The sequence below is a fragment of the Crinia signifera genome, chromosome 1 (genome assembly GCF_055691185.1).
Source record: "Crinia signifera chromosome 1, ASM5569118v1, whole genome shotgun sequence".
Taxonomy (NCBI): Eukaryota; Metazoa; Chordata; class Amphibia; order Anura; family Myobatrachidae; genus Crinia; species Crinia signifera.
In genome coordinates, this window is record NC_139217.1 from 365,228,338 (window position 1) to 365,255,123 (window position 26,786).

The following is a 26,786-nucleotide window of genomic DNA, read 5'->3' on the forward strand; positions in this document are numbered from 1 at the left end:
TTAAGGAATGTCTCTTGTAGGTTATTGGGACTTTAGTTGTGTGTGTATGATTACATAGACTGTGTCTAGATAGACAGTCAATAGGTTGACCACTAGACCACATGCATTAGATTGACATTGACAAAGGTCAACATAGTCTAAAGCAGTGGTTCCCAAACTGTGTGCCGTGGCACCCTGGGGTGCCTTGGAGGACTTACAGGGGTGCCCTGGATTGGTGGTCCATGACCCATTAAAATTATTTTTTGACCAATGTATTAGGCAAATTGTGGACAAACAGAAGTGAATCCTCTCCCCCATCACATAACTGACACTAAGGATTAGATATAAACACAATTTACTTACTTTAATATTTATTCTTATTTTCTCAATTAGAAACGTTTGGGCTAGGGGTGCCATGAAAAATGTTCTGATACTTAGGGGTGCCGTGATTGAAAAAAGTTTGGAAACCACTGGTCTAAAGGTTGACAACAAGCACACAAAAAAAGGTTGTCAAATGAAAAGGTCGACATGAGTCTTTCCTCAACTTTTTGATGTCGATGTCAGCATCCGTTGACATAGATCCCCAATTATTGTAACTCGTACCCTCACATGGCTTGCTTCGCTCGCCATGCTTTGTGGTATGGGGCCTCGCTTCACTTGGCACACTTTACCATTCTCAATTGTGGTCCACATGGATGGTAAAGTATTAAAAAACATAAAAAAAAATTGTGAAAAACTCATGGCCATCTTTTGCTTGTGTCGTCATTTTGACCGCATCCATCTTTTGTCCATGTTGACCTATTGCATGTCTATCTAGAGACTGTAGATCTATGAACCGGGACCACTTTAGTTAGTGCAGTATTTTTCTGATCCCACTTTCTATAGCAAATCTTTAGCATGCGTATGTCATATATTTTGGTTATGACTGATTTTAACAAGTATATACTTTTATTTACTCATATACATTGGCATATTGTTATTTAGGACTGTAACTAGAAAAGAGAAAGAAATATAATGTACACTGTTCAAGTATGTTTGACTTTGGTGTACTTGGTAGAATAGCACAAACTGTAAAATAAGGGCACTTGCAGTCTGGTGATGCTGCTTTGTAATGTAATCTCCCTTGCTGCAATGTAATCTCCCTTGCTACAGTAAGTCACAATTTATTATATCCCATGTTCCACAAATTAGCATTGAAATTATATACCATTCAACAGTGCAACAATACAAAGTTCAGGCTGACAGTTGCAAGGCCATAGGAACCACAGATGCAATTATGAGACCTCCCATTTTCTATGTTATCTCTTGCACAGTATGTTTGTCATAGGGGCCTATCCATTATGTCAATAATCGGGGCTTTGAGACCGTTATGTCAATTACATTCTTTTTTTTTAATCTAAAAGAGAATTGATTTTAACTTGATTCTTTAATGAAATAACTATAAAAAGGATTATAGTGTATTGGTTCCCCCTGCATGTGCCACCTATTCTTGACCGATAACTCTCCAGCAGTGGCATAACTTTAAAATGAGCCCCCACCCCCCCCGAAAAAAAACAAACAAAACAAAAACAAAGCCTGCCTCCCCCTCCACCAGTAAAATAACCCCCCCCCCCCCCTCCCCAAGCCTGCCTTACCCTGCTGCTTGCCGCCGCTGGGTCTGTGGCTGGGACCCGCAGATCTACTTGTCTGCGGTCCCGACACTCCTTCTGGCTGGCTCCATCTAATGAAAATGACCCTAGCAGCAGACTGTTTTTGAGAATGCTAGAGGAGGCCACCACCTCCTCTAGCATCCTCAAGAAGTGTCTGCTGTAAGGGGGAAGACATTTTGTGTGGGCTATTTTTCATTAGCAGGAGCCAGCCAGGAGGAGAGCCGGGACCACAGACAAGCAGATCTGTGGGTTTTTTGCTATTTTTTTTATAAAGAACTTTGACTGCATTTTGTATGTTTGAAACAATAATTTTTTTACATTTTGCATCTAAAAATTTAAATCACACTGAATTGCATCTGGGACAAAATGTGTCCCATTTAATGAAGATCTGCTCTTCCCAACTACTTTTATGAGCCGGAAGACACTTCTGCCCCTGCACAAATGTGACAGGCTTTTACAGAAAGCTAGACTATGTATGCATAAATACCAGCACCACTAAAGGGAATTTGTACTCTGCCGTTGTGTACTTTGAAGATGAGCCCAATCTATCCAGGTGTTAATTATAAGATGGATGATTCTTCTTTCCTTGTTTTCCTGTTCCTGTTGACTTTTCATCTGTTGTTCTTTTCTACCCATTAACCTAATGCCTGATGAACATAACATTGTCAATTTATTGTAGCGGGGACATTAACCATAAACCCTTGAGCCTCCTTTTCCTAACAGTAGAGTCCATAGCTACTGTTTGCAGTGATCGGAGTCCATGCACTGTCATTCATCATAACTGGTAAAGTCCCTATGCTCTTTGTTCATTAAAGCAGTCCCTTTTTTGTTTTCTACAGGAAGGCTGCCTCATTGTGTGATGTGTCTTCAAGCTCACCTTTTTCAGTGCACTCCCAGCAACTGAAGTTTATACAGTATTAACCATCATTTAATGTTAGCTTACATCCAAGAAAAGACATAAAACATTCTACCATAACCTCCGGGAATAAAATAAAAGATGGATGATACTAAAATGAAATGAAACATCTGTTAAATTAAAATAGGCATACCAGATGGATCTGATAGTCTGTTTCCTGTTAGACGCCATGTTCATGTGCTTCTCTGACAAGTGCCTCGTGCACATATTCTGCATCTTCTATAGGCAAGTGTGTGTATTAATTGTGCTAAATGCTTCAGATCACATTACAGTTTCCCTCTGTATATTGGTCAGGGAAGAGAACGCAGAGCTCTTCTGGAGCAATTTGCAGCTCTGCATGTAGTAAATTGATGGGTTGTGTACAAATGGAATTGGGCAGATGTCCACTCAGCAGCACTAGAGAGAGCAGTGATTTAATGAGCTAGGCTGGCAAACACCCATGCAGGCTTGGCAACTCTAGCTAGTAGTAAAAGGAAGAGGTTCTCCTGAAGAAAAAGGTTTTTTTAAATCAACCATATTAAAACCACCTAATTTTTTTTTTTATACAGTACGTGTAATGTAACAAGAAATGTTATTTACACAGCAATGGCATTTATTGTTATACATTAGGTACTGTACATTGGTACACCCAAAAGTTAGCACGGCCTTCATCATACTTCTCCTGTATCTTATGTGTAGTAATTATGTAAAGCATGCACTCCTATCATGGTATGTACATTGTACATGTGAAAGCTATTTTCAATATGTTCAGTTTAGTAGGTAAAGAGCTACTAAAGGCCCCCATACACTTGTGGGACCTCTCAGAGGGGAAATTTGCACGCAATCTCCCTTGACCTGCCGGGGACCTTCGTGGGCAGCATTCTCGCATGCAATCCGTTTGTATGTGATATATCTCATGTGGGGAGTCATTCTGGTTGACCCACAAAGCTGTGAAATTTGCGGGTCTTCTAAACGCCGCCCGCACACAGCTTACACCCGCTTGTATTTTGCATAAACATCCATTCGCTGCTTGCGTGTGGGGCAGAAATGAATCAATGGTAGTTGGCCATTGAATAATTTCTCTAGTGCTCGCAGATCTAAGACACTCAAGTTTTGTTGAATTTCCAAGGGAACACACCTCTCGTCCGTCCGCACTGCTAGGTGCAAACGGGCCTGTGAATAATCAGTTTGCCGCTTCCGCTTGCACAATGCTTATGCGCATGCACAGTTGCAAAACATCAAGGGGAGCGATCAAATAAGAATGACTTCCGTGATCCCAGCAAGTGCTGACGGAGGCTGTCCGATCTGACAGATCCTACGTGCAGCACTTGCAACCTAGCGTATTGGATTGGAAGATTGGATCAGCGGAAGGAAGTCTCCCTGTCTGCCCCAGAATGTATGTGGGGGAAAGGAGGGCTCCCTGGGACCCAGGCAGCACAAGCTGCCCCCCGAGAGAGCTACAGTAGCAGAGGACCCGGTAGGGAGCCGCTTGCACTGCTCCTGATCGTGCATATGTAATGATCGGGAGCAGTGAATATATGAATATGTAATGAGCGGCTCTTGGCTCCCGGACCCCTGCTGGCTGTTATGTGTAATAAAAAATATATTTTTTCAATTACTATATATACTCGAGTATAAGCCTACTTTTTCAGAACATTTTTTATGCTGAAAAATCCCCCCTCGGCTTATACTCGAGTGAGGGTCCCACTTGAGTCAAAAAGTTTTCCCAGTTTTTTTGTTGTAAAAATTAGGTGCCTCGGCTTATATTCGGGTCGACTTATACTCGAGTATATACGGTAAATATATATTCATATGCTGTAAGCACATGAATAAAAATATCATGCCCCTTCACATAATAAAATTCCTGATTTTTTTTTTACACCAAATTAAAAAAACAACAACTTTATTTTAAAAGTTCACATTCCAGTTCACCATAAAAAGATGGTGATTGCTACACGGCGAAAATCACTTAAGCTGGCCATACATCAGAAAGATATTGTACCCAATCATACAATCTCAATTGATTGTAAGATGGATTGTATGCAGATTGTGTGCACATCTTGTGTACACAATCATACAATCAATCATAAGATTGATTGTATGATGGATTGTATGCAGATTGTGTGCACATCTTGTGTACAAAATCATGCAGCAGATGGATTGTATGACTGATTGTATGATGGATTGTGTGTAGATTGTGTGTCCAAAAACCACCAAGGACTGCTGGGGATTTCAAGGGAAATTGTACACAATCATGAGTGCAATCGATCTTAAGATCGATCTTTCTGATGTATGGCCAGCTTTAGAAAGCAATTTGCCATCTGATCAGTGAATACACACGGCGAATCACATTGAAAAACCACAGCGATTTGCGGAGACTATCAGACAGTGAATTGTCCGTCATACACTGTTCGCCGTCGGCGAATATTGCAAGTTGAATAGGGTGATTCACTTTTTCAGTACAAAGATTCACCTTAGAGCACGAAAATTGCACACATTCGCCGTAGAGCATGGTGAATCAGTCTCATTGAATACTGCCCAGAGAAGCAAATGCTGGCCAGCCCTGCCACAGAGTAGTAATCAAAACTTAAGGGGCATACACTCAGAACAATTATGTGCTCTTTTCTAAGTGATCTGACTAGAATTCTTAGAAAGTAAGCACAGACCGCTCCATGTGTATGCTCCTTTATGATGGCGATGCGCGGTCCCGCACGTCACTCTCGCCCGCTAGTTAAGTCAGAGCATGCATTCAAAATCTAGTCATATCGCTTAGCAAGTGACTGCAAATTTCTGTGTGTACAGAATGAGCGATAGCCATTCAGATCTTGAACCACTATCGTGCCCACATACTGTTAAGGATAAAGTACAGGTCTGGCCAACCTGTGGCTCTCCAGCTGTTGAGAAACTACACATTCCAGCATGCTCTGACATAGTTTTAGTATTCCCTAATAGCAAAAGTATAGCATTGCATCATGGGAATTGTAGTTTCACAACAACTCTAGTTTCACCACAGTTTGTCCAGGCCTGATACAGTGCATACACACTAGAACATATGCACGGTGGTATTGTTGACATTATCTTTACCTTGCATTCTGTTAAAGAAAAGTTTGTACACACCTTTACAACGCTATTCCTTCACCCCCATAATATCTAGCATCTCCTATTTGCAATTGTTTCTTCATTATCTGCTCTCCTTTTTTTAGACGATCCCTTGCAGCTTTCAAGACAGTCCAGAGTATTTAGACTTTATTTATGGCATACAGGGGCAGATGTATTAAGCCATAACAAGAGGTAAATGCAAGGGTGACAAAAAAGAGAGATAAACGTCCAGCCAATCACATCCTAACTGACTTTTTTCAAACATAGCTGGTAACATGGCAGTTAGCAGGTGATTGGCTGGACGTTTATCTCTCTACTTATCACCCTTGCGTTTATCTCTTGTTAAGGCTTAATACATCTGCCCCACAATCAGCAGTTTAATGGTTAAGTTGGCAATGCTGTAACAATTGTGCATTTCTACAATAAGCATGAGCCTTTCCCTACTTCATTTACAAATATGTACAAACTAGTAAGCCCGCTTGAAGCAAAAGCTTCGAAAGCCAGTCTGCTACCTTCTGTGTTTGTGCATGTGTGAGAAAGAGATGTAGTGTCACACTCTGCCAGCAGATGGCAGTGTTTTGGAGACTCATGAACACTAGACATATATCATACTTATCTGCTTTCTGGCTCACCTTTCCGGGAGAGGGCAGCCAGCTCAGGGGGGAGTGAAAAGGGTGGGGTGTAGCCGCACAAGTGGCTACTTGTTCGGGGGAGTGGCCAGAGCGATCGTGTCATTTTAGTCACGCTCATAGCACTGCGGTGGGCGGGCTAAAACGGCGTGATTCGCGCTGAGGGGGTGCAGGAACTGGGCGGCTTTCCGGGAGGATTGACCCACTTTCCGGGGGGACCCGAATTCCAGGCCATTCCGGGAGGGAAGGCAACCCTGACATTTATAGGTGACTAGATATATATAGATGATCATTTTCTAGGTAGCACAACCAGATCACCACTGCCATTTTCAAAATTGTAACTGTTTTTCTTTTTAAAGTAACAGTAGTGCAACTTTATAGATTTTATGACAAATAATTAACCTGAATTGAAAATACTTTTATTTTGTACATTTTTTTTAAACCCCTGAATATAACAAGTTAAATACATATTTATTATAATCTTATCTTTAGTAAGAGCTGCAGCAATGCAACAAAATGAATAATTATATATTATGGCTACCAGGATCGACCTCGCCATGATCAACACAGATCTTTCAGTTTCATTTTTGCAGTCAATACATTCACAAAACATTTTAGCAATGCGTTTTTACACTTATAATGGCTGGTGCTACAAGTTTTACAGGAGTAACTGAGTTATTCACTGCATGCCAGGAATGCCTGAGGGACAGTGGTCCAGATAGGCTCCCAGATTGATTTTTCAACCCCAAAGCCCCAGAACAGGTAAGAAAGGTGGTTTTTATCAAGCACTGCCTCCAGTGGTATTCAGCTTGATAGATGATACTGAGGACATAAACTGATTTGTGTGTTGGCAGTATGTTGATGGATGTTCTTTTTTTAATAAATAATTATTTCCTACACCCATTAACTGTGCAGTGAGATGACAATTTATCTTGCAGCAAAATAACACACTTTCTTATTTTGATATAAAATATTCTTAACCTCAATAGACAAAAGCTGGAATTTGTGCATAATTTCTGGGAGACTTTTGAATGTTTCCCAAAGCTGATCTCTTGCCAGAAAATTAGACTGTTGTGTCACTTCCAGTGAATTCATGGAAAATGGAAAATACTTTGCTCTTCATTCCTATGCTGCTAATCAGGAGATGGATAGGAATGCATTCAGAATTCTTTCCAGTTCCATATGAAGTCCACATAAAATTACCTTGAATGTCACTGAGCTCTACATCATCTGTGTCTACTGTCCTAATACAATGGAAATGTGTCAAAGCTTTCCTCTCCTTTTGCGTGTATTGGTGTGTTTCCCATATGCCTACACCTTTGAACATTTTTTGTCTCTCTGATTTCAAACTGCCAAATCTATAGTCATCCCAGACCATGTCAACTCGGTCTACAGCCTCCCATTCAAGAAACCCTTTGTTGACAACATTTTCTGCATAGTTATCACATGTCTTGTCAATTCTAGGTGGCACCACTTGGTACCACTTGTACTGTACTATTGCTGGCCTATCCAATATAGCACATGAAGCTGAAGGTTTGTCAATGAGATACCCAGACACACATTTCTGAAAAACTGAATTCTTATTTTTGTATACTGCTTATAGTCTGTCAAAAAAACATGGAAAAGATAGATTTTCATGGTTGACAAGCTTGTCAAGATATGTGCACCAGAAATGTATATGCATACATCTTAATTCATATTTACGGTGATAGTTAACCCCCCGCCGCTATTTCCCCCATTGGAAATAGCGGCGGGTGCCTATTAATTTCTGTTTTTCCAGACAGCATTGAACCGCCATCTCAGCACAATGGACCCGACTTTAAATGTAGTTGGGCCCGTTTTACAGAGAACGTCAGTGGATTGTCGAGATCACAGCCTTATCCCGACAATTCACGTCCGTTTACGAGGACATGCCTCCTTTATGCAGATCTGCAGGCAGGACATTGAATGCCACTTGCCAAATAACAGGTGAGCAAAATGAAAACAGGTCAAGGTCCCGACTATCGGGACGTACCGACTACCCCCCTTAGTTGCATATTTCACTTATGCCGGGCATACATCAAGGCGATTTGGTCCGATTTCGGCCGATTGCGACCAATCGGCCCGTTAAATCGGACCAAATCGCCTCTCCATGACATGTAGTTTGGTCCGATGCGCGGTCCCGTTCGCATCGGACCCGACTAGGTGGTCGAACCGGCTGGCCGTCCGACCACCCATTCTGGGACGGCCGCTAAGCAGTGACGCATGCGATCCATCACAACGGATCGCATGTGTCCCTGCCGCCGGAAGGTCCCGGCGGCTTGCAGTCCATCGGGTGTCCGTACACTGCTGCGAGACGTCGCAGGCAGTGTATGGGCACCTTTACAGTTCCTGACCATTGCAGAGGCATATCCGTGTGAGGGAAGGGCAATCAAGCATAGGCCCAGTATAGTAGCGGTGTTCTCATGTTATCAAATTAGACTTGAATACATTGGTGTTTACACCTTTCATTAAATGTATGACCTGTGGAGACTGGTGGGTTTTTAATGATGACATTCGGCAACACTATCTAGACACGTTTGGTTGGCTGATTGTGGATGAGTCACATTGAGTTGTCACATACAGTATTTTGCATGCTTTTTTGTAATTTCTGCAAAATATATTGGTGAACATTTAGCAAGATGTTCACCAAGCCATTACATCCTGCTCATAACTTTGTGTTGCAGTGTCCAAATGCCTAGGAAACATTTGATTACAGATTAACGGTAAACAGCTCCCTTATTTCACATGACTAGATTATTATCTGCTAAATTAATTGATAATCATCTACATCAGGGTTGGGCAGTAAGTAGCCCTCCAGATGCCATAGAACTTCATAACCCTTTGCGAGAGGTTTAAGTAACATCTAGACTAGCGTTTGCCTGCGGTTTTGCTCACGTGGAGTCTGTTATTGCTCAGCTGAAGGAACACGTGCCAAGTGCAAAGCATCTGGTTTTACTTTATTGCTCAACTTTCTGATATCACATTGGGATAATACATACCTCAGTTTCTATCTAGGTCACAAGCTATCCACTAGTGAAAATGCGATCCAAATTCATGCTGTAGTTTTTGCATGATACCGGAACAAGCAGTCAAAAAATATCTTCGACTCCATAGTTCATAAAAAGTCCCTAGAAGTATATTTAATAAAAAAAGTGTATAAAGACACAACTTATATGATAGTTTTATTTTATGTATAGATTAGTCATGGACAGAGGTGTAGCTAGGCGACATGATGCCCAGAACAAGGTATGTTTCGGCACACCCCCTGCCTTGTCGTTTTTTTCCCTTTTTTATAGTAATGCACCTTACACATTTTGCAAGACGCCACAATATACCGCATTATGCCGTAATGCCCCTTTCACAATATGACACACCGTAATGTCAATTAATTACACTTTATGGGCCTGATTCTGGTTGACTCATTAAGCTCCGAAGCTCGCAGCTCACAGAGTCCCAGAGTGCCTGCCCCGCCGAACCCCCCCACCCCCAGCCACTGCCGTATCCCCTTGAAATCATGCTAGGGGATGTGTTACATACCTTAGTTTCTATATAGGTCACTAAGAGGGCCCACCTCACCGAAAAAAACGCCACCGCCGTATCCCCTTGCAACCATGTGAGGGGATGTATTATGAAAACACATCCATGTCCTACAGCAGGATAAATAATTCAATGGTCGGTGACGATCAAATGATTTCTCTTGGTCTTGCAAATAGAGGATACTGACTTATATTTGCGGGCTCCGTACTAAAGATATGTGACGTCATGTAACATCAGTCGCCCACCCCGGCACATGGGTACGCCCATGAAACGTTGGGCGTTCCCATGTTAGAGAGCCTCCTCTGACCCCCCCCCCCCGCCCAAGCGCCATGCCGACAGTGCAAGTCAGTGAGGGCACTCACACATAACCAACTATGCGCATGTTCAGGGCACAAACATCAGTCCTCCGTGGAAACTGGAATCAGGGCCTATGCCACACACCGAAATGCCCCTTATACATTTTTTTTTTTTTTAAAGCAAAATTTTTATTAAGGTTCTACGTGACCTACAATAAAGTATTGCAAATATAGTAATGCAGTGTCACAATGGTTTGATTATACAGACAATTAGAACAAAGTTCACAAATTTGGACAAAGGATATGGAACCATAAACAATGCGAAAAAATGTTGCATAATGTCTTTTAAAAAAATATATGGATAGTTGGTTCTTTCATTTGCAATATAGAAAGGTAACAAGATTTAAGTATAACAAAGTGGTCTAAAATACCTCATAATGAAACAAAATAGGGCCCCCCCCCCAACCCCGCATGATGTCTCGTCTTCTCCTTTCTCTTTATGGGGCAGATGTATTAAGATTTAACATGAGATAAATCCAAGGGTGATAAGGAGAGATAAACGTCCAGCCAATCACCTGCTAACTGCCAAGTTACAGCCTGTGTTTGAAAAAAGTCAGTAAGGAGCTGATTGGCTGGACGTTTATCTCTCCTTGGGCGGGATGCTGTAACATCTGCGCCCCCTGTCCGCCGCACATCGCCAGCTACCGCAAACCTAATTATCTCATATGCTCTAACATATGCGATAATTATGGCAAAGGACAGCTCTTGCATTAAGAGCTGTCCTTTGCGATCTTGCCGGCGATGTGCTGCGGGTCCCGGTGGCTCCCCCGTCCCTCCATTACCCGGGGCTGCTGCTGCATGCGTGTGTGGGCTCTCCTCCTCCTCCCTGCAGAGTGGCAATGTAGCTTTCCCATGTCGTGAAAAACTTTTAAATTTTGGATTCTTTGTCTAGGCCAGGGGTCCTCAAACTATTTTGCTCTGGGACCCCATAAGAGAATAAAATTAAATACAGGACCCCAGCAAGTTACTGCAGAAGGTCATCACATCACATGTGTAGTCAGCAGACAGCACATACATGGCAGCATTGTGGAGGCACACCAGTATGTGAGGAGTCTACAATAACAGACAATTCAACAGATTTTTCAGACTCCTTAAATCACTGACTGAGATTAGAAAAGTCATCAGCCTGATGGTCAGCAACATGGAGTCACAACCCCATGCTGAAAAGGTCGGGACCCACTTTGGGGGCACAGTTTGAGAACCCCTATAATATTATATATAGGTCGGGACACACTTTGGGGTAAGGACCCACAGTTTGAGAACCGCTGGTCTAGACTAACCTTTATCTAGTCCATCCGAAAGATTTTAAAAAGCTTACATTTAAACAGTGGGAATGATTGAGAAAATGCAGATATCCATTCCTGTAGTATTGTCTTGCGAGCTGCTTCACTGATTGCCAAAAGGAGGCTTCTGCCTTCCTTATTTACTCTCATAGGGTCCCCTGTAGGGTCACTTACACCTAATACCCCCTGTAGGGTCGCTTAAACATAATACCCCCTGTAGGGTCGCTTAAACATAATACCCCCTGTAGGGTCACTTACACATAATACCCCCTGCAGTGCCAATTAAACACATATTGCCTGCTGTAGTGTCGCTTACACATATTTTGCCCTCTGTAGTGCCAAATTCACACATAATGGTCCCTGTGGTGCCACGTTCATACATATTGCAAACTGTTGTGCTGCTTACACACATAATGCCCCGACTAGTGCCACTTACATATAATGCCCCCTGTAGTGTCACTTACACAAATAATGCCCACTGTAGTGCCACTTAGATACATGATGCCCACTGTAGTTCCACTTACACACATAATGCTCCCGCTAGTGCCACTTACACATAATGCCCCCAGTAGGAATCGCCACCCCCTGGGCCGAGCTATCCTCTGCTGCTAGCCAGCACTGAGTGGAGGAGAGTGGAGCGCATGCTTCTCCGACCCATTCGGCAGCCATTTCATGTATGATCCTGGCCAAGAACCAATCAAAGCTCATGACCAGGCAGCTAATCACTAATCTTGGCTGCCAGTATGCAAGATCTGATTGGCTGGTGGCTGGCGCCACATTTGTATTGCTTCTGTATAGAAGCATCCCTGGTGCAGTGGTGGAGGCTGGCGGCCGCCTTCGAACCTCCTCGGTCCCTGGAGCTTGCGTTAAACCAGAGTCGCCCTATGCCCCTGTTTATGGCCACCTATTTGCATTACTTATTATTTCTATTTGGACTGCTGCAGAATATAATAATTATGTTTAATATTTAAAGGAAATAGTGACATATGTTTATATTTAATGGAATTTTATTTAAATTATCTATATGTATTTTCTATTTTACTGTATGTAGTAGGTACAACATGCTTTACTTGCTTTACTTGCAGACACTATTCTCTTTGAGTACAAATAGGGTAATGTGACTTAAGCATTACTGTTAACACTGAACAGCTTTACTTTTTTTAAGTACCAGAGGCAAAACTAGACATTTTCTTGCATGTGCCAAAAAGTGCATTTCCTCTCACTATTTCCTTAATTTGGAAAGCGAGAGCCTTTGTCCATAAAAGGAGTGTGGTATTCCATTGAAGGAGTGTTGCCACCATGCAATAGTACCCTCAGTTCAAATTACGCCACACAGAAGTAAAACCTTATTCACAGTACACTGCACAGCAATGCCTTTAATTCACGTTGTGCCATACAATAGGACCTTTTATACCAGGTGGTAGTGCCCAGTGTAGCATAGTATGCCACACCACACAGTAGTAGTGCCCTCTTTAACACATTATGCCACACTGTAGTACCACTTATACATATAATACAACACAGTAGTGCTCTTTATACACATCATTCACATGAATACCCCTTTCACATTATGCAACACAATAATGCCCTGTAGACGTTTTGCTACATAGTAGTATCCCTTATACTTTATGCTACACAGTAATGCCCCTTCCCTAGGGTGAGTCACAGTGACATGACACACTTGCTTCAAATCAATCTGCCGATCTACATAGCAAGAAATACCTTCAAATATGTGTTTTTTTTTATCCCATTATCTTACTTTAATTAACTTGCTCAAGAAACTGAGATTTTATATTTACCTAGCTTTCCAAAGTGCCCTATGCCAGTATCCAGACTCCATACTTTCAGTCAGCCAATGCAGATTTCCACGGCTTGGCAGTGCTTCCATCTTGCTCCACAAACCTATGCAGTTTTGGAGTTGGTTTAACCATAAAACAAGGCACATTACATGAAAAATAGCATTTTGCCTATGTTTTGTGCTTTATAAATGGGTTTTGTTTGTTTTGATCTGTTAGTTTAGTTTGCATAACCTAGTCTTAAAATGTATTTAATTGTTTATTTAACCTTATTACCTCTGTTTTCTTTTTCTAGGAAGATGAATTAAAAGATGTTGTCCAAGACAAAAATCGCCTGAGCCTTCAATATGCCAGCCTATCCCACAGGGCCTTGCAGTATGACCAGGTAATTATTTTTGGTTTGCTTGTAATGGCATGCAAACTTCCCCTTAAGATATCCAGGGGTGAACTGATAAAAAAAAGACCATGGTGGGCATTTTATTAAATTACCATGGGTGAAAAAAGGTGGTGGCCTTAATGCCAGGGGCTATTTACTTCTAGATCCTTTTTCACCTTAGCCACTTGTTTATACTCCTGTCTTGCTCATTTCAGGGCTACCTGAAAAGCTTGTGGGATCAATTAGCCTGCAGTAAATTACTGTGGTTAATTGGTAATTAAGTAATATACTGTAGTAACATAGTAATTAAGGCTGAAAAAAAAGCGTTAGTCCATCAAGTTCAACCTATCTAACTTGTAACTACTGACGTGAGTAAGTCATATCTATAGGATTCCCTTAGTGGCCAAAAATGTATCCAGTTTTGATTTAACTTCATTAACAGTAGTAGCAGTAACCACCCCCACCGGCAATGAGTTCCAGAATTGTACTGCTCTAATGGTGAAGAATCCACTTCTTAATTCAGTACGGAATGTATTTTCTTCGAGCTTCAGTACATGCGTGTCCTAAGTATAGGCCTGTTAGTGAACAAATCATGTCCCAGTTCCATATGATTCCCAATCCTGTATTTGAACATACTAATCATGTCACCTCTCAGCCTCCGTTTCTCCAGTGAAAACACATTCAGCCTGGTTAACCTATCTTTGTATTCTAGTGATTCAAGACCTTTTACTAGCTTAGTCGCCCTTCTCTGTACCTGTTCCAATTCATTTATGTCCTTTTTAAGGTTCGGTGCCCAGAACTGAACACAGTATTCCAAGTGTGGTCTCACCTGTGTGTCAGCATCTTATAAGGAGGCAGCAAAATTAAGGGAATTAGTAAAAAAAAAAATGCTTGTTTTATAGTAGACATGAGTTTAATGTAACATGTGTGTTTCAGTTTATACAAATGTGTATGGCATTTTTTGTAAATTATGTCAACGATGCCTCAGGTAGCAGGAGGACTAGGCACAACACTTGACATTTTACTAGTAATATATTCCTCTTATTCGCAAGGCTGCAGAATTCGAGTCCCCCAAGGGCTGCCTGCCGCCCGCATTGCTGCCCCCCCCCCCCCCCCCCCCCCGAACACCCGCAGGCTTGCGTATGGATTATTTGCATAATCATCCATTTGCAGCCTTGGATGCAGGGGGAGAAATCATTCCATGGTGGTGAACCATCAAATGATTTCTTCTGAGACACCAACGTGTGTTGCTGATCTGCGTGCGTTAGCTGCCCGCCCCCCTGCACACGCAACAGCGTTCCCATAGGCAAAATGCCCCTCCCTCCCAGACTTCTGTGTGTCAGCGCTGCGGACGCTCCCACACAGAGGCTGCACGTGCACATAAAAACCTATGCGCATTTCTTCGAGTTTGTACACTCAATGTCATTGACAATGCGCGCTACCACAAATCATTAATGCACATTGATGTCTTCTGAAAATTCAGGTCAATTTTGTTATATAGCCAAACAGCCTGCATATTCATTGGGTCCCAGTGATGTCACTGAACAATATTGTGTACTGATTTCATTCAGTGTGTACACTTTCATTTACATTTTTATTATCTATATTGCCGGCGGCCATGGTCGTCTAGTGTGTATGGGGCTTTACTCATATTATAGTCACATTTAAGGATATTAGTAGTCACCAAAGCCATGTGGTTTCTTAAGGTTACTCCAAAATGACAGTTATTTTTCTTTTAGTGGTGCATTGTTCTTAGATAAATAGCCATTTTCTTATTTAGAAATTAAAATATTTTATTGTTATATTTTATTTATGCGTTGTATGTTTAGAGCGTTAGACTGAGTCATAATTGCGCCCTTATACTGGGGTAGATGTATGAAACAGTGATGAGGGAGAAGTGATCCAGAGGAGAAATTGCCCATGGCAACCAATCAGCACTGAAGTAACATCATAATATAAAATTATACAGAGCAGCTGATTGGTTGCCATGGGCCATTTCTCCTCTGACAAACTTTTGCTCCCTTATCACTGCTTCATACATGTACCCCACTGTAAGATACAGTATGGCCACAATACTGTATGTGCATTCCTCCCATCTTTCCCCTGTGAAGGAACAGTATACACTGCCAGATGCGGCTGACCAAATATTATATCTATCATACAGGCGTGAGGATGATACCCATAATTATTGATTGGTCGCTTACCTGCGATCCATGTCTATGGATGGTGCTTTATCTACTATAATCTATAGTTTATTTAAAATTCTGTTTTGTATAATTTTACATCACTTTCTTTTAAATAACATTGTTTCTCTGACATTCAGAGTGGATATTAATTGCATTTCTGCTCTATTTTAATTGTTTATACGGTACTTATGTATTATCTGGGCTCCCATGTTAAATGCACCCCATTTTTTCATACCCCTACTATCCAACTACGCATGGAGTTGATTTTATATAGTGTGGCGAGCGCAGCGAGCCACTGTGCCCGAAGCGTGGCGAGCGCAGCGAGCCCCGCGAGGGGACGCGGTCTCATAAGAAAAACGGGAGCCCAGATATTACATAAGTACCGTTTATACTATAATTATTAATATCTGCTGAGAGTGGTTACATATGTAGATTTTCAGCTTTATTGGGGCAAGGACTGGTTTAATTTACTACACAGTGCTTCTACAGAGCACCTTGACCTGGGTGGCAATAACATGGGTCCCAGGTGTGGTGTGAAAGGGTATAGATGTATGTAGACACATCTATACATTTATACTGTTAGCAGCTTGTCTGTGTGTCATGCACAGTCCTTTACTATGCACCAAACCAAGCTGCCTTTGACTGTTATTTCTGGGGAACCTACTGTATCTCGTTCGCTTTCTTTAACAGCTGTTGGACCCTGATTCAGGCTTTAGCCATTGACAACATGTTTCAGACAATAATGCATCCAGACAGAGACAAAAAAAGACCTTGTCCCTTTACCCAAGGGGCTTGAATTCCTCTGCCTATGTTTGTTCAAAATAAACAGGACTGCTGTGAAAGACCTAGGGCAGCGTAGTAAAAAAAAATGCTAGTTTTCAAAGGTAAGAGCAAACGCCAAAAGAGACTCCAGTATTAGGGCGCAGAGAGAAAGCAATCTGTAATGTCAAGACAAGAAAACACTTTACAATGAGAGCAATTTCAAAACTTCTGTCAAAAGAGCAATAACATTTTGGTCACAGAACACAAATATGTGAAGGTGTTCCTTTAACTATTTTAACTCGTCACCGAAGTTCCTTTATAGCTTCCTCATATGAGGGATAGTCTCTGTATGGTTAGCATTACTGCCTCACAGCAATGAAGCCATGGGTTCGACCCCCACTATGGCACTAACTGTGTGCAGTTTGTATATTCTCCCCGTACTTGTGTGGGTTTCCTCCGGGTACTCCGTTTTCCTCAATCTAAAAATATACAGGTAGGCTAATTGGCTCCCAGCAACAAAAAAATTGCCCTAGAATGTCTGTGTGTGCATGTACATGTTGAAGGGAATATAGATTGTAAGCTCCACTGGGGACTGATGTGAGTGTACAAATATTTTCTGTACAGCGCTGCGGAATATGTGTGCACTATATAAATAACTTAATAAATAAATAACCCACATTTTATTATGTTATTCCTAGACTTGAGGCAACACAAATAGAAGATTTTAGGTTTCGGCAATACTATCATCAGTTACATAAAAGTATAATGTAGTGATAGTATTTTCAAGTTGGGGATTAACAGTATGCACACCCCTGAATCTGGATCTTGGATTGTTAGGGTTTCTCATTGCTCTGACAGAGGTTCAATAAAATCCTACAATTCTCCTCCTTCATATTTTGCCAGTTGCAAAGGGTATACGATCATACATTGGGTCGACCGCTGAAGGCCACATGGAAAAAAAGTCAACATGCCTAAGGTCGACCGTGTCAAAAGGTTGACACAAGCATTAGGTCCGCATTGGGAAGGTTGACAGTCAAAAGGCCAACTAGGGTTTTTCGCGGTTTCCTTGAGCCAACATGTGCCGACAGGTGGTATTTTATGCCCTACCATCCACCAAGGCGTGGAGAGAGAATAGAATAGTGTGGCGAGTGTAGCCAGGCACTGTGCCCGAAGCATGGTGATCGCAGCGGTACACTTAGATGGTGTCAACATTTGGGACAAAAAACCTGTGAAAAAAACATGTTGACCTTGTGACTGTCGACCTTCCCATTGTCGACCTAATGCTTGTGTTGACCTTTTTGACCACGTCAATGGTTTTTTTACGTCAACCCAATGTATGTCAACCTTCATTTGGTCAACCCAATGACCCATACCCTGGCAAATAATGTTTTACCGATTATACTGTGGTGTCTGTATCTGGTTTCGTCCCCTTTTTTATTTGTTTCCCATAAATCTTAACTTTTGCCCCCTAAATTACTCACAGAGAAAGTAAGGAAAAGGCAGTAAGTGAGCCATGTGTACCTGCATCCACATTAGAATGTGATCCGTTAAAGATTAAACTTTCTAAAATTGATCAACCCTGTGGAATTATAACTCTTGTAAGGCAGAAAGATACTCATTCCACCATAGTAGTAATAATAGATGAATATTCTGACATCGGATTCATGCTCTGTAGTTCTCTACAAATCCCATTATTCTGCTGGTAGGAACAATCACTTTCTCCTGATTACTATAGGATCAGTGGAAAGGGGCATCACAGCTCCGTGTAGAGACCACAGATTGTCAAATCTGTCAATCTAACATTAGCAGCAAAACCTTGGATAAAGGAGAGGCAGGTACTTATGGATGCAAAAAGTGGATTTTTTAGCTTTAATTTTCAGTCTGTTTTCTTTGTAGAATTACCTCTATTCATTTAGTAGATTTATCACCTATTGATGATCTCCATTTCTACCTATAAGTTCGTCATCCCTTCAGACTTTAAAAGGGTCTAATCACATCACTTTCTATTATTATGTTTTGATACTGAGTTAGCATTACCTGGTACTGTAACATATGTTTTTCTTTGTTTTAATTGTGTGCGCTTGTTATCCCTAAAGAAAGTTGCTGAGATGTTGCAATAGACATTTTGTTATTTTATCAAACCATCCCACTGAGGCCTGATCACAATGGAGAGACTGCCTCAAGATGAACTTAATTTAATGTTTTTGGAATTTCCTAGACTTGGTGAATGGAACACTATCTTGACAAAGAATAATATTTGCAGATGGGTACACTGTTGCTATGAGGCAATGCACCTGGTTGGAAGCTTGTATGTTGAGATGATAGTTTTGCTCTACATGTGTCATTGATCCAATAATTGCTTGGAAAACACCCCATATCATGACAAGTCTGAAATGCTGACAATGATCTGCTTTGTATAGCATTGTCTACACACAAGAATCTCTCTAATTGAGCAATAAACTACATAGGAAGGCAGTTGTATCTAACAAACTGACTAAGCATATAAAATAATGATATATGTGCATAGATGAACTGCCTTCTTATACAGTTGTCAGCTGGCGACAGGGCACTTTCTTTTCAGAAACCTGATTACAGTAGTTGTGGTGCGTATAGCAATTACGTGAGTTGCTATATCTGTATGATACCATTATTAACCAAGGTGAATAAAGCATATGCACTGGTTGCAAAAAGCAATCAGTGCCATTAAACTTATACTCCTTACATAATTTGTAGTCTTTGCATTGCTATTCAGTCTCATTGGTAAGTCAGTAAATCCGTCTAATGGCTTAGCAGGAAGACTGTAATGTAAGATTATCTACTAGAGGGTACACGTGGTGAGCTACAACTATTTTTCATTTCGATTTTGCTGATCAAAGCAAAATCAAATTGGAATCGAATACACTTCGATTGCTTTTAGCAGCATTTGATGCAGATTTGATTTGTGCATTCACGTTTAGTGGAAAAGAAAAATAGTCTTGCCATTCAAGACTAGATAGTAGAAATCAAATCAAATGCCAGATCGAATCGAATAGATCATTGAATCGAAATCAAATCGAATTTCACAGCAAACTGTGTGTACCCACTATAATTACAGTAATGGGGGGGGGGGTTGTTATATTAAAACACATAATGGAGCAAAACGCAATAGGCATGCAAGTGAACATTTGTATACTGGTATATTCATTACAATCAAGCATCAGGTTATATACAATTTTTCATCTCTGACCAGTTGAATTCATAAAAAATTTGCATTCGCACAAACCAGACCACGTTTGCTTTACAAAATTAGAATATCTAAGAAGCTATTGTGGGTTTTTGATCATCTTACTCCTGCTGTTTACTGATTGCTTTGTCAAAGGAGTATTAGTTGTTCAGTTTGCCACAGCTCTCTGTTTCTTTTGTTCTTTCTTTTAAAATGCATCTAACATACTGTAGTTTGTGTAGTGTACATGTATATTGCCCATCAAAAGGTTGATGTATTGTTATTTTGGTACTCTTTACCTATCACGGCGGGCATCGCGGGTACATTTATGTCTGGCCGCGACGCGACCGACGCGATGCCCGCGATTTCCCATTGAAACCCATGTTAAACATGGAAATCGCGTCGGTCGCGTCGCGGCCGGCCATAAATGTGCACACGATGGCCGCCATAGCAAACAATGTTAAATGGGCCTTAGAGCCCAAATACTTACCCTGAACTCTGAAATGGCCCCCCCAATTGTTTACGCCACCCCACGATCAACGTCAACCCGAAGCGTGGCGAGCGCAGCGAGCCCGCGAGGGGCGGCGGTACGCGTCCTCCGACCTTTTCATACCCCCACTATCCACGTCGGCGTGGAGTTGAGAATAGAATAGTGTGGCGAGCGCAGCGAGCCACCGAGCCCGAAGCGTGGCGAGCGTACGCGGATACCTTCACAGGTAAACGCGTCCCCTCGCGGGCTTCACAGGTGTCCGCGTCGCCACGGACACCTGTGAAGCCCGCGAGGGGACGCGTATAGCTGTGAAGGTATCTGCGTCCCCTCGCGGGGCACGCTGCGCTCGCCACGCTTCGGGCTCGGTGGCTCGCTACGCTCGCCACACTATTCTATTCTCAACTCCACGCCGATGTGGATAGTGGGGGTATGAAAAGGTCGGAGGACGCGTACCGCCGCCCCTCGCGGGCTCGCTGCGCTCGCCACGCTTCGGGTTGACGTTGATCGTGGGGTGGCGTAAACAATTGGGGGGGCTTTTTCAGAGTTCAGGGTAAGTATTTGGGCTCTAAGGCCCATTTAACATTGTTTCCTATGGTAAAATCGGGTCCATTCAGCCATTTAACATGAAAATCGTGTCCATCGGGCCTTTTAACATTGATTCCTATGGCAAATCGTGGGCATCGCGTCGCGGCCATCGTGTGCACATTTATGGCCGGCCGCGACGCGACCGACACGATGTCCATGTTTAACATGGTTTTCAATGGGAAATCGTGGACATCGCGTCGCGTGCGGGCATCTTTAGCCTGCATACGACGCGACCGACACGATTTTTTACCTCACGATGCCCACGATCAAGATCGTGGGCGCCGTGCTAGGTAAAGAGTACCGTTATTTTTTATATTTTTTACTGTGATTTTTAGGGTAAGAATGCCAGAGGTGACGTTAGTCACTTGGCAGATGTTTACGGTTAGGCTGCAGAAGGGGACAGTTAGGGGTAGGTACTTGGCAGAGGGTATTGTTTAGGCTGCAGAAGGTGACAGTTAGGGTTGAGCACTTGACGGAGGGTTACGGTTAGGCTGCAGAAGGGGACAGTTAGAGTTAGGTACTTGGCAGAGGGTTATGGTTATGCTGCAGAAGGGGACAGTTAGGGTAAGACACTTGGCAGAGGGTTATGGTTAGGCTGCAGAAAGGGACAGTTAGGGTTAGGTATTTGCCAGGGGGTTACGGTTAGGCTGCAGAAGGGGACAGTTAGGGTTAACTCCCTTAGAGGAGGGTTACGGTTAGGCTGCAGAAGGGGACAGTTAGGGTTAGGCACTTGGTGGAGGGTTATGGTTAGGCTGCAGAAGTGGACAGTTATGGTTAGGCACTTGGCGGAGGGTTATGGTTAGGCTGCAGAAGGGGACAGTTAGGGTTAGGTACTTGGCAGAAGGTTATGGTTAGGCTGCAGAAGGGGACATTAAGGGTTGGGCACTTGGCAGAGGGTTACGGTTAGGCTGCAGAAGGGCAGTGCGGGTTATTAACTTGGTAGAAGGTTATGGTTAGGCTGCAGAAGGGGACAGTTAGGGTTAGGCACTTTGCTTGAGGGGTATGGTTAGGCTGCAGAAGGGCAGTGTGGATTAGGTACTTGGTGGAGGGTTACGGTTAGGCTGCAGAAGGACAGTGTGGGTTTGGCACTTGGCAGAGGGTTAGGGTTAGGCACTTGGCGGAGGGTAAGGGCTAGAGTTAAAAAAACAACAATGATGTATTAACCTTTGCCGACCAATATGCCGACATATTATCTGTCTTTATATTGTCTTTATATTATGTTAGTTTTTTTAGTCCACCTCCATTAGGACAGAATTTAAATAACTGACTTACTCTTTTCTAATTCCTCTGCATGTTTTCTTTTTTTTTTTATTCACCCTCTGCTTTGCAATGACTTTGCTTTTTGCACTATTAAAAAACAATACCTCACGCTATGGTTAGTCTGTCAACTACGAGTATAAGGAATATGTATACAAATTTATAGAGATGGATTGCATTTATTTTTAACAAATAGCGCTATCCAGCAATCCTCACATTGAGAGGGTCACGCATGATTGCTCCTTACTAAACATGCCCACACAATGATGGATATCTCATGACAGGCGCTTGTCAGTGGCGTTTTTCCCAAAACAAATACACTCCCATCGATAGATGTACAGTATATTTAAATCATTACTTAACCGTATATATAAAGCATACAGTACAATAATAATAATAATAATGTGTGCAGTTAATAAAAAGTTGTAAATCAATTAAGAAATCTTTACATAAATAATGAAGGAGTAAGGTTAACTATCCTAGTAATTTAATTTTGAAACGACAAAATGCTCCCTTAAGGACGCATTACTGGTAAAAGGTAATGATCTTTTCCTGTCACACGAGATTGCCAATGACCCTATTATTTGTTGTAATCCTAAATACTATACCTGCCAATTCTAGATTTGACCTTTATGTAATTGCCCTGCAGTTTGTGAATGCCTGTTTATACTAACTAATAAAGATTTGTTCTGTAAAAAATAAATAAATGTAAATAAATAAATCATCGCAGATCCTTCAATAATCGACCCTCGGAATAACCGTATGGTCACGCAGAATGGCCACAGGATGTCAGGACTATATTTTCTGCATATGAGATCACAGTCATAAGCTATTTCACCCCCGAAAACATGTCAAATCTGTGTTTTTTTATGCCACTCCCCCTGGTCTCCCCTAAAATCTCCCTTACGGTCTATCATTTTGCAAATAAGAGGGTTAATCAGACCTGATCACTGGGCTGCTATTTTGCAGAGCTCTGTATTATAATGGCCGCTGAGCCAGATTTAAATCCCACCCTGTGCAAGCCTGCGAATTACTGTGCAAATGTGAGAATTACTGTGCAAGCCTGCAAATTACTGTGCAAATGTGAGAATTACTGTGCAAGCCTGCGAATTACTGTGCAAATCTGAGAATAACTGTGCAAGCCTGCGAATTACTGTGCAAATCTGAGAATAACTGTGCAAGTCTGCAAATTACTGTGCAAGCCTGAGAATTACTGTGCAAATCTGAGAATTACTGTGCAAGCCTGAGGTCACCGGACTTAAACGCCTGGGCACACCTGTATTTTCCCTGACACTCCCAGAAAACGGCTGGTTACCACCCCCCAAATGCCTGCTTCGTGTCAATCAACTTGTGTATGGCGATAGAAACAAAAATTGCAGGATTTCATCCCAGGATTGTCTCGCATAGGCGTACTATGAGCTGTGCCCAATTAGCGCCCAGCCTTCAAATTTGCAGCCATGAGGTCAGGTCTGAGTCGACCCCTAAATCGCTGTTGTGTGCTCCATGACTAAGGGACCTTGGTGTATGCGTAAGGTGACCATGGTGCATACATAGTCAACCGATGAGCGCTCAACTCCATAATTGTCAGCAGTGCTTACATCTCAGAATCAGACTGTGTGTGCCTGCAAATTATCCCTAGTCATAAATGTCTTACAGCTGTCAGAAGCAGAGAGCGCTGTAATACTGCACAGTAGCTGCCTGTTGCGTAGATATTGCTTGTGACCGTGCCTCGCTTAGCATGACTGCTGCTTCCAAATTTTGGTGTAAACACTTTCCATTTCAGTGGCAGCATGACACCACACAGTGGGGATCCCCTTCGTTCTCCCAGAAAAACACCATAGAGTACTGTAAATGCTTTATTTTTTGTTTACTATTAGTTTAATTATTAGCTAGACCTGCTGTTGAAATATGTGTCATGTGACTGCACATGATTGGTCATTTAAAATAAATTTTCTCTCATCAATGAATGCATGCGATTTGTTAAAGGTCCAAGGTGCAACACATTGTAAACACAGCCTGTAATAGCCTAGGTAACAGTGAGTATACCTCATCACTTTAGATACCATTGTTAAGAACTGTATGCGTTGATTGGCCATGTGACAGAATCAGATGACATATGCTAACCCTTATTACAATCCCAGACTTCAGGAACAAAATAATCTTAGTTAGGCGCTAGGGGGTACCTCTAACACATCTGACTGTATTATTCATATTGTAGTAATTATAGATACCTGGAAGTAACAGGTTGTCATAGGAAGGAAAGACAATCTTAAGTAAACCAGTGAATAAAAATATAAGATACATGATTCAAACTTGGGTGAGCTAGCGCTCAGTCCTATTGTGAGTTTGTTGAGATTGAGCAGGATGTACAGTGCTAACTAATATTTATATAGAATATTACATTTAAATAATTGTATCAAATATTGACACAATTACCCAGGACACCATGCATAAACTAGCATTGGTAACAGAATCAGTGTCACGATCCAGGTAATTAAAGACTTTCTTACTACTCGGATGATTTTCTAGACTGCATTCAGTCCTAACTCAGGTGTCTCCATAGTCTCCCACAGCCACAGCATTGCATGCTCCACTCACAATGGTCATGTCACCAGCACCTCTTTCTTTGCTGCAGCTGACACCTCCAATGAGGTTATAGTGTAGTTTGCAGGCCTGACTACTCCACGCCATCCTTCCTGCAAGGTTTCAGACATGGGCGCAACTGTTGTGAACTGTGTGACCAATCCATTGCAGCATGGGTCGTAGCTGACAGCAACTACCAATCATTGCACACTGAGAAATAGGGGAATTGGTACGAAATCCCTGTGGTCAAAATTCCCGACCGCCAAAATCCCGACAAGGGGGGGATCTAGATCACCCCCTGCCGTGCGGGCCCACTAATTTATTCTCCCTCTATGGGTTTTGGGATTTTGGCGGTCGGGATTTTGGCGGTCGGGATTCCGGCGTCTGGATTCCGACCGCCGGGATTCTAAATGCATCCCCTATAAAATTCATGTCAAATTGACCTTGCTTTGTTGTATCCAGTCTAGCTGCATCTCTCCAGTGAAGCTCCTCTGATTACACTATTCGTAGAGTGGGTGCAAGTCTCCATCCAGCTGCACCGCCTGGCTCAATTTAGCTTCAGCTTGATTCTTGTTTCAGTTGGTATTTCTCCAGTGTCTCCAGCATTGATTGTTCAGCATTGGTACTTCTGTCATGAAGGTGCATTGCTTTCCGCCATCAAGTATTCCAGGCACTCACCGGTATCCCTTCCCCTGGTGTTCTTATTAGTACCCTACTCTCTGGTCCCTCCACCATCAATGGTCACCATTGAGCGCAGAGGTTCACCATCTACAATCAGCTTATCCAGAAGGGGAATCCGACCCTGAATTGCACTTCGGTGCCAAGCCTGCCCACCATCGATCACCACCATCGATTGCTGACATTGTTCTTTTACTTTATTCTTCAGTACCATATAATTCTAGCATCTATCAGTTCCAGCTGATTCCTCTTTGCTCCATCAGTCCCAGTCAATCCAAATACTCACTATCAGTCCCAGCCGATCCAAGTACTCCTCATTGGTTCCAGCCGATACTCTCAACACTCTGGCCATTTTCTGTATTTCTTATTGTGCCAGTGACTGTTGAATTTCATGTACTCTCATTGCTAACCGCACCTTCAATTATTGCTTTACCATTACAATTAAACCTCATTTCTGTTTATAGCCAGCCTCAGTGTCTCTTACTGTTTCAAGCCAGACTCAAACCTCAGGCGTGACAATCAGGCAATGCAAATCATAATTCAAATTTGTTCTTGATAACCTTGTATATTTGTTGTTCATTGTTTTTTTTTTTTTTATTTCACTGATTTATTTTGTATCCAGTATTTTTGTTATTGGATGCCTTTCCATCATTGACGCACAGTTATTTTGCCCCAGTAACTACTAGCTTTATGTATGTTTTGCATGCTCATTCAATCTTTTACTAGTGTACAGTATGCAGGATGTCAAAGTGAACATGCTCATGTACTATTTCAACACTGTAACATAGCATTTTCTATGCAGATATATAGCCAAAGTCATACTCAGAATGTAGGCATGCTGCATATTATTTTAATCAGCACAAGCTTTGTGTGCATCCCATATGCACCGTTTTGCATGCGATACATATGCTTCCAATGCTTCCGAGTCACACAGAGCTCACAAATTATGTGTAACACGACTTGTACTGCATAGAGGATAGATATATAAGCATGCATCTGTAGGTGGGCGCAATCAGGGTTGCCAAGAGAAATCCTGGGCCCCGGTACAACAACTTCATGGGGCCCCCCACGGATGGAGCTCCCTGCAAACTTTGCAGACCCGTTTTTACGCCACTGCTTCCAAGGTGGATACAGGGAAAAAAATTTACACCGTAATGCCTATTACACGTCACACATTCATTACATATTATACCACATGCCATAATGCTCATTACACATTATGCCACACACCGTAGGGGGCAGTACACATTATGCCATACACCGTAATACCTATTACATATTGTACCACATGCCATAATGCCCATGACACGTTATTCCACACACCGTAATGCTCATTGCATATTAGGGGGTCAACATGCTCGTTGCCATGGGATTAACATTCTCTGCCAGGGGTTAACATTCTCTGCCAGGGGTTAACATTCTC

At 42.2% G+C, this 26,786-nt stretch overlaps 1 protein-coding gene across 18 annotated transcripts in view; it reads left to right on the forward strand.

Annotated features, from left to right (window-relative positions):
- Positions 1-26,786, forward strand: part of RIMBP2 (RIMS binding protein 2) — a 359,110-nt gene that overhangs the window by 168,605 nt on the left and 163,719 nt on the right. For all 18 annotated transcript variants that reach the window (XM_083150351.1, XM_083150360.1, XM_083150314.1 and 15 more), the window contains one exon: positions 13,540-13,629. In XM_083150351.1, coding sequence (XP_083006477.1) covers positions 13,540-13,629 — 90 coding nt within the window. The remainder of the gene's footprint in view (positions 1-13,539; positions 13,630-26,786) is intronic.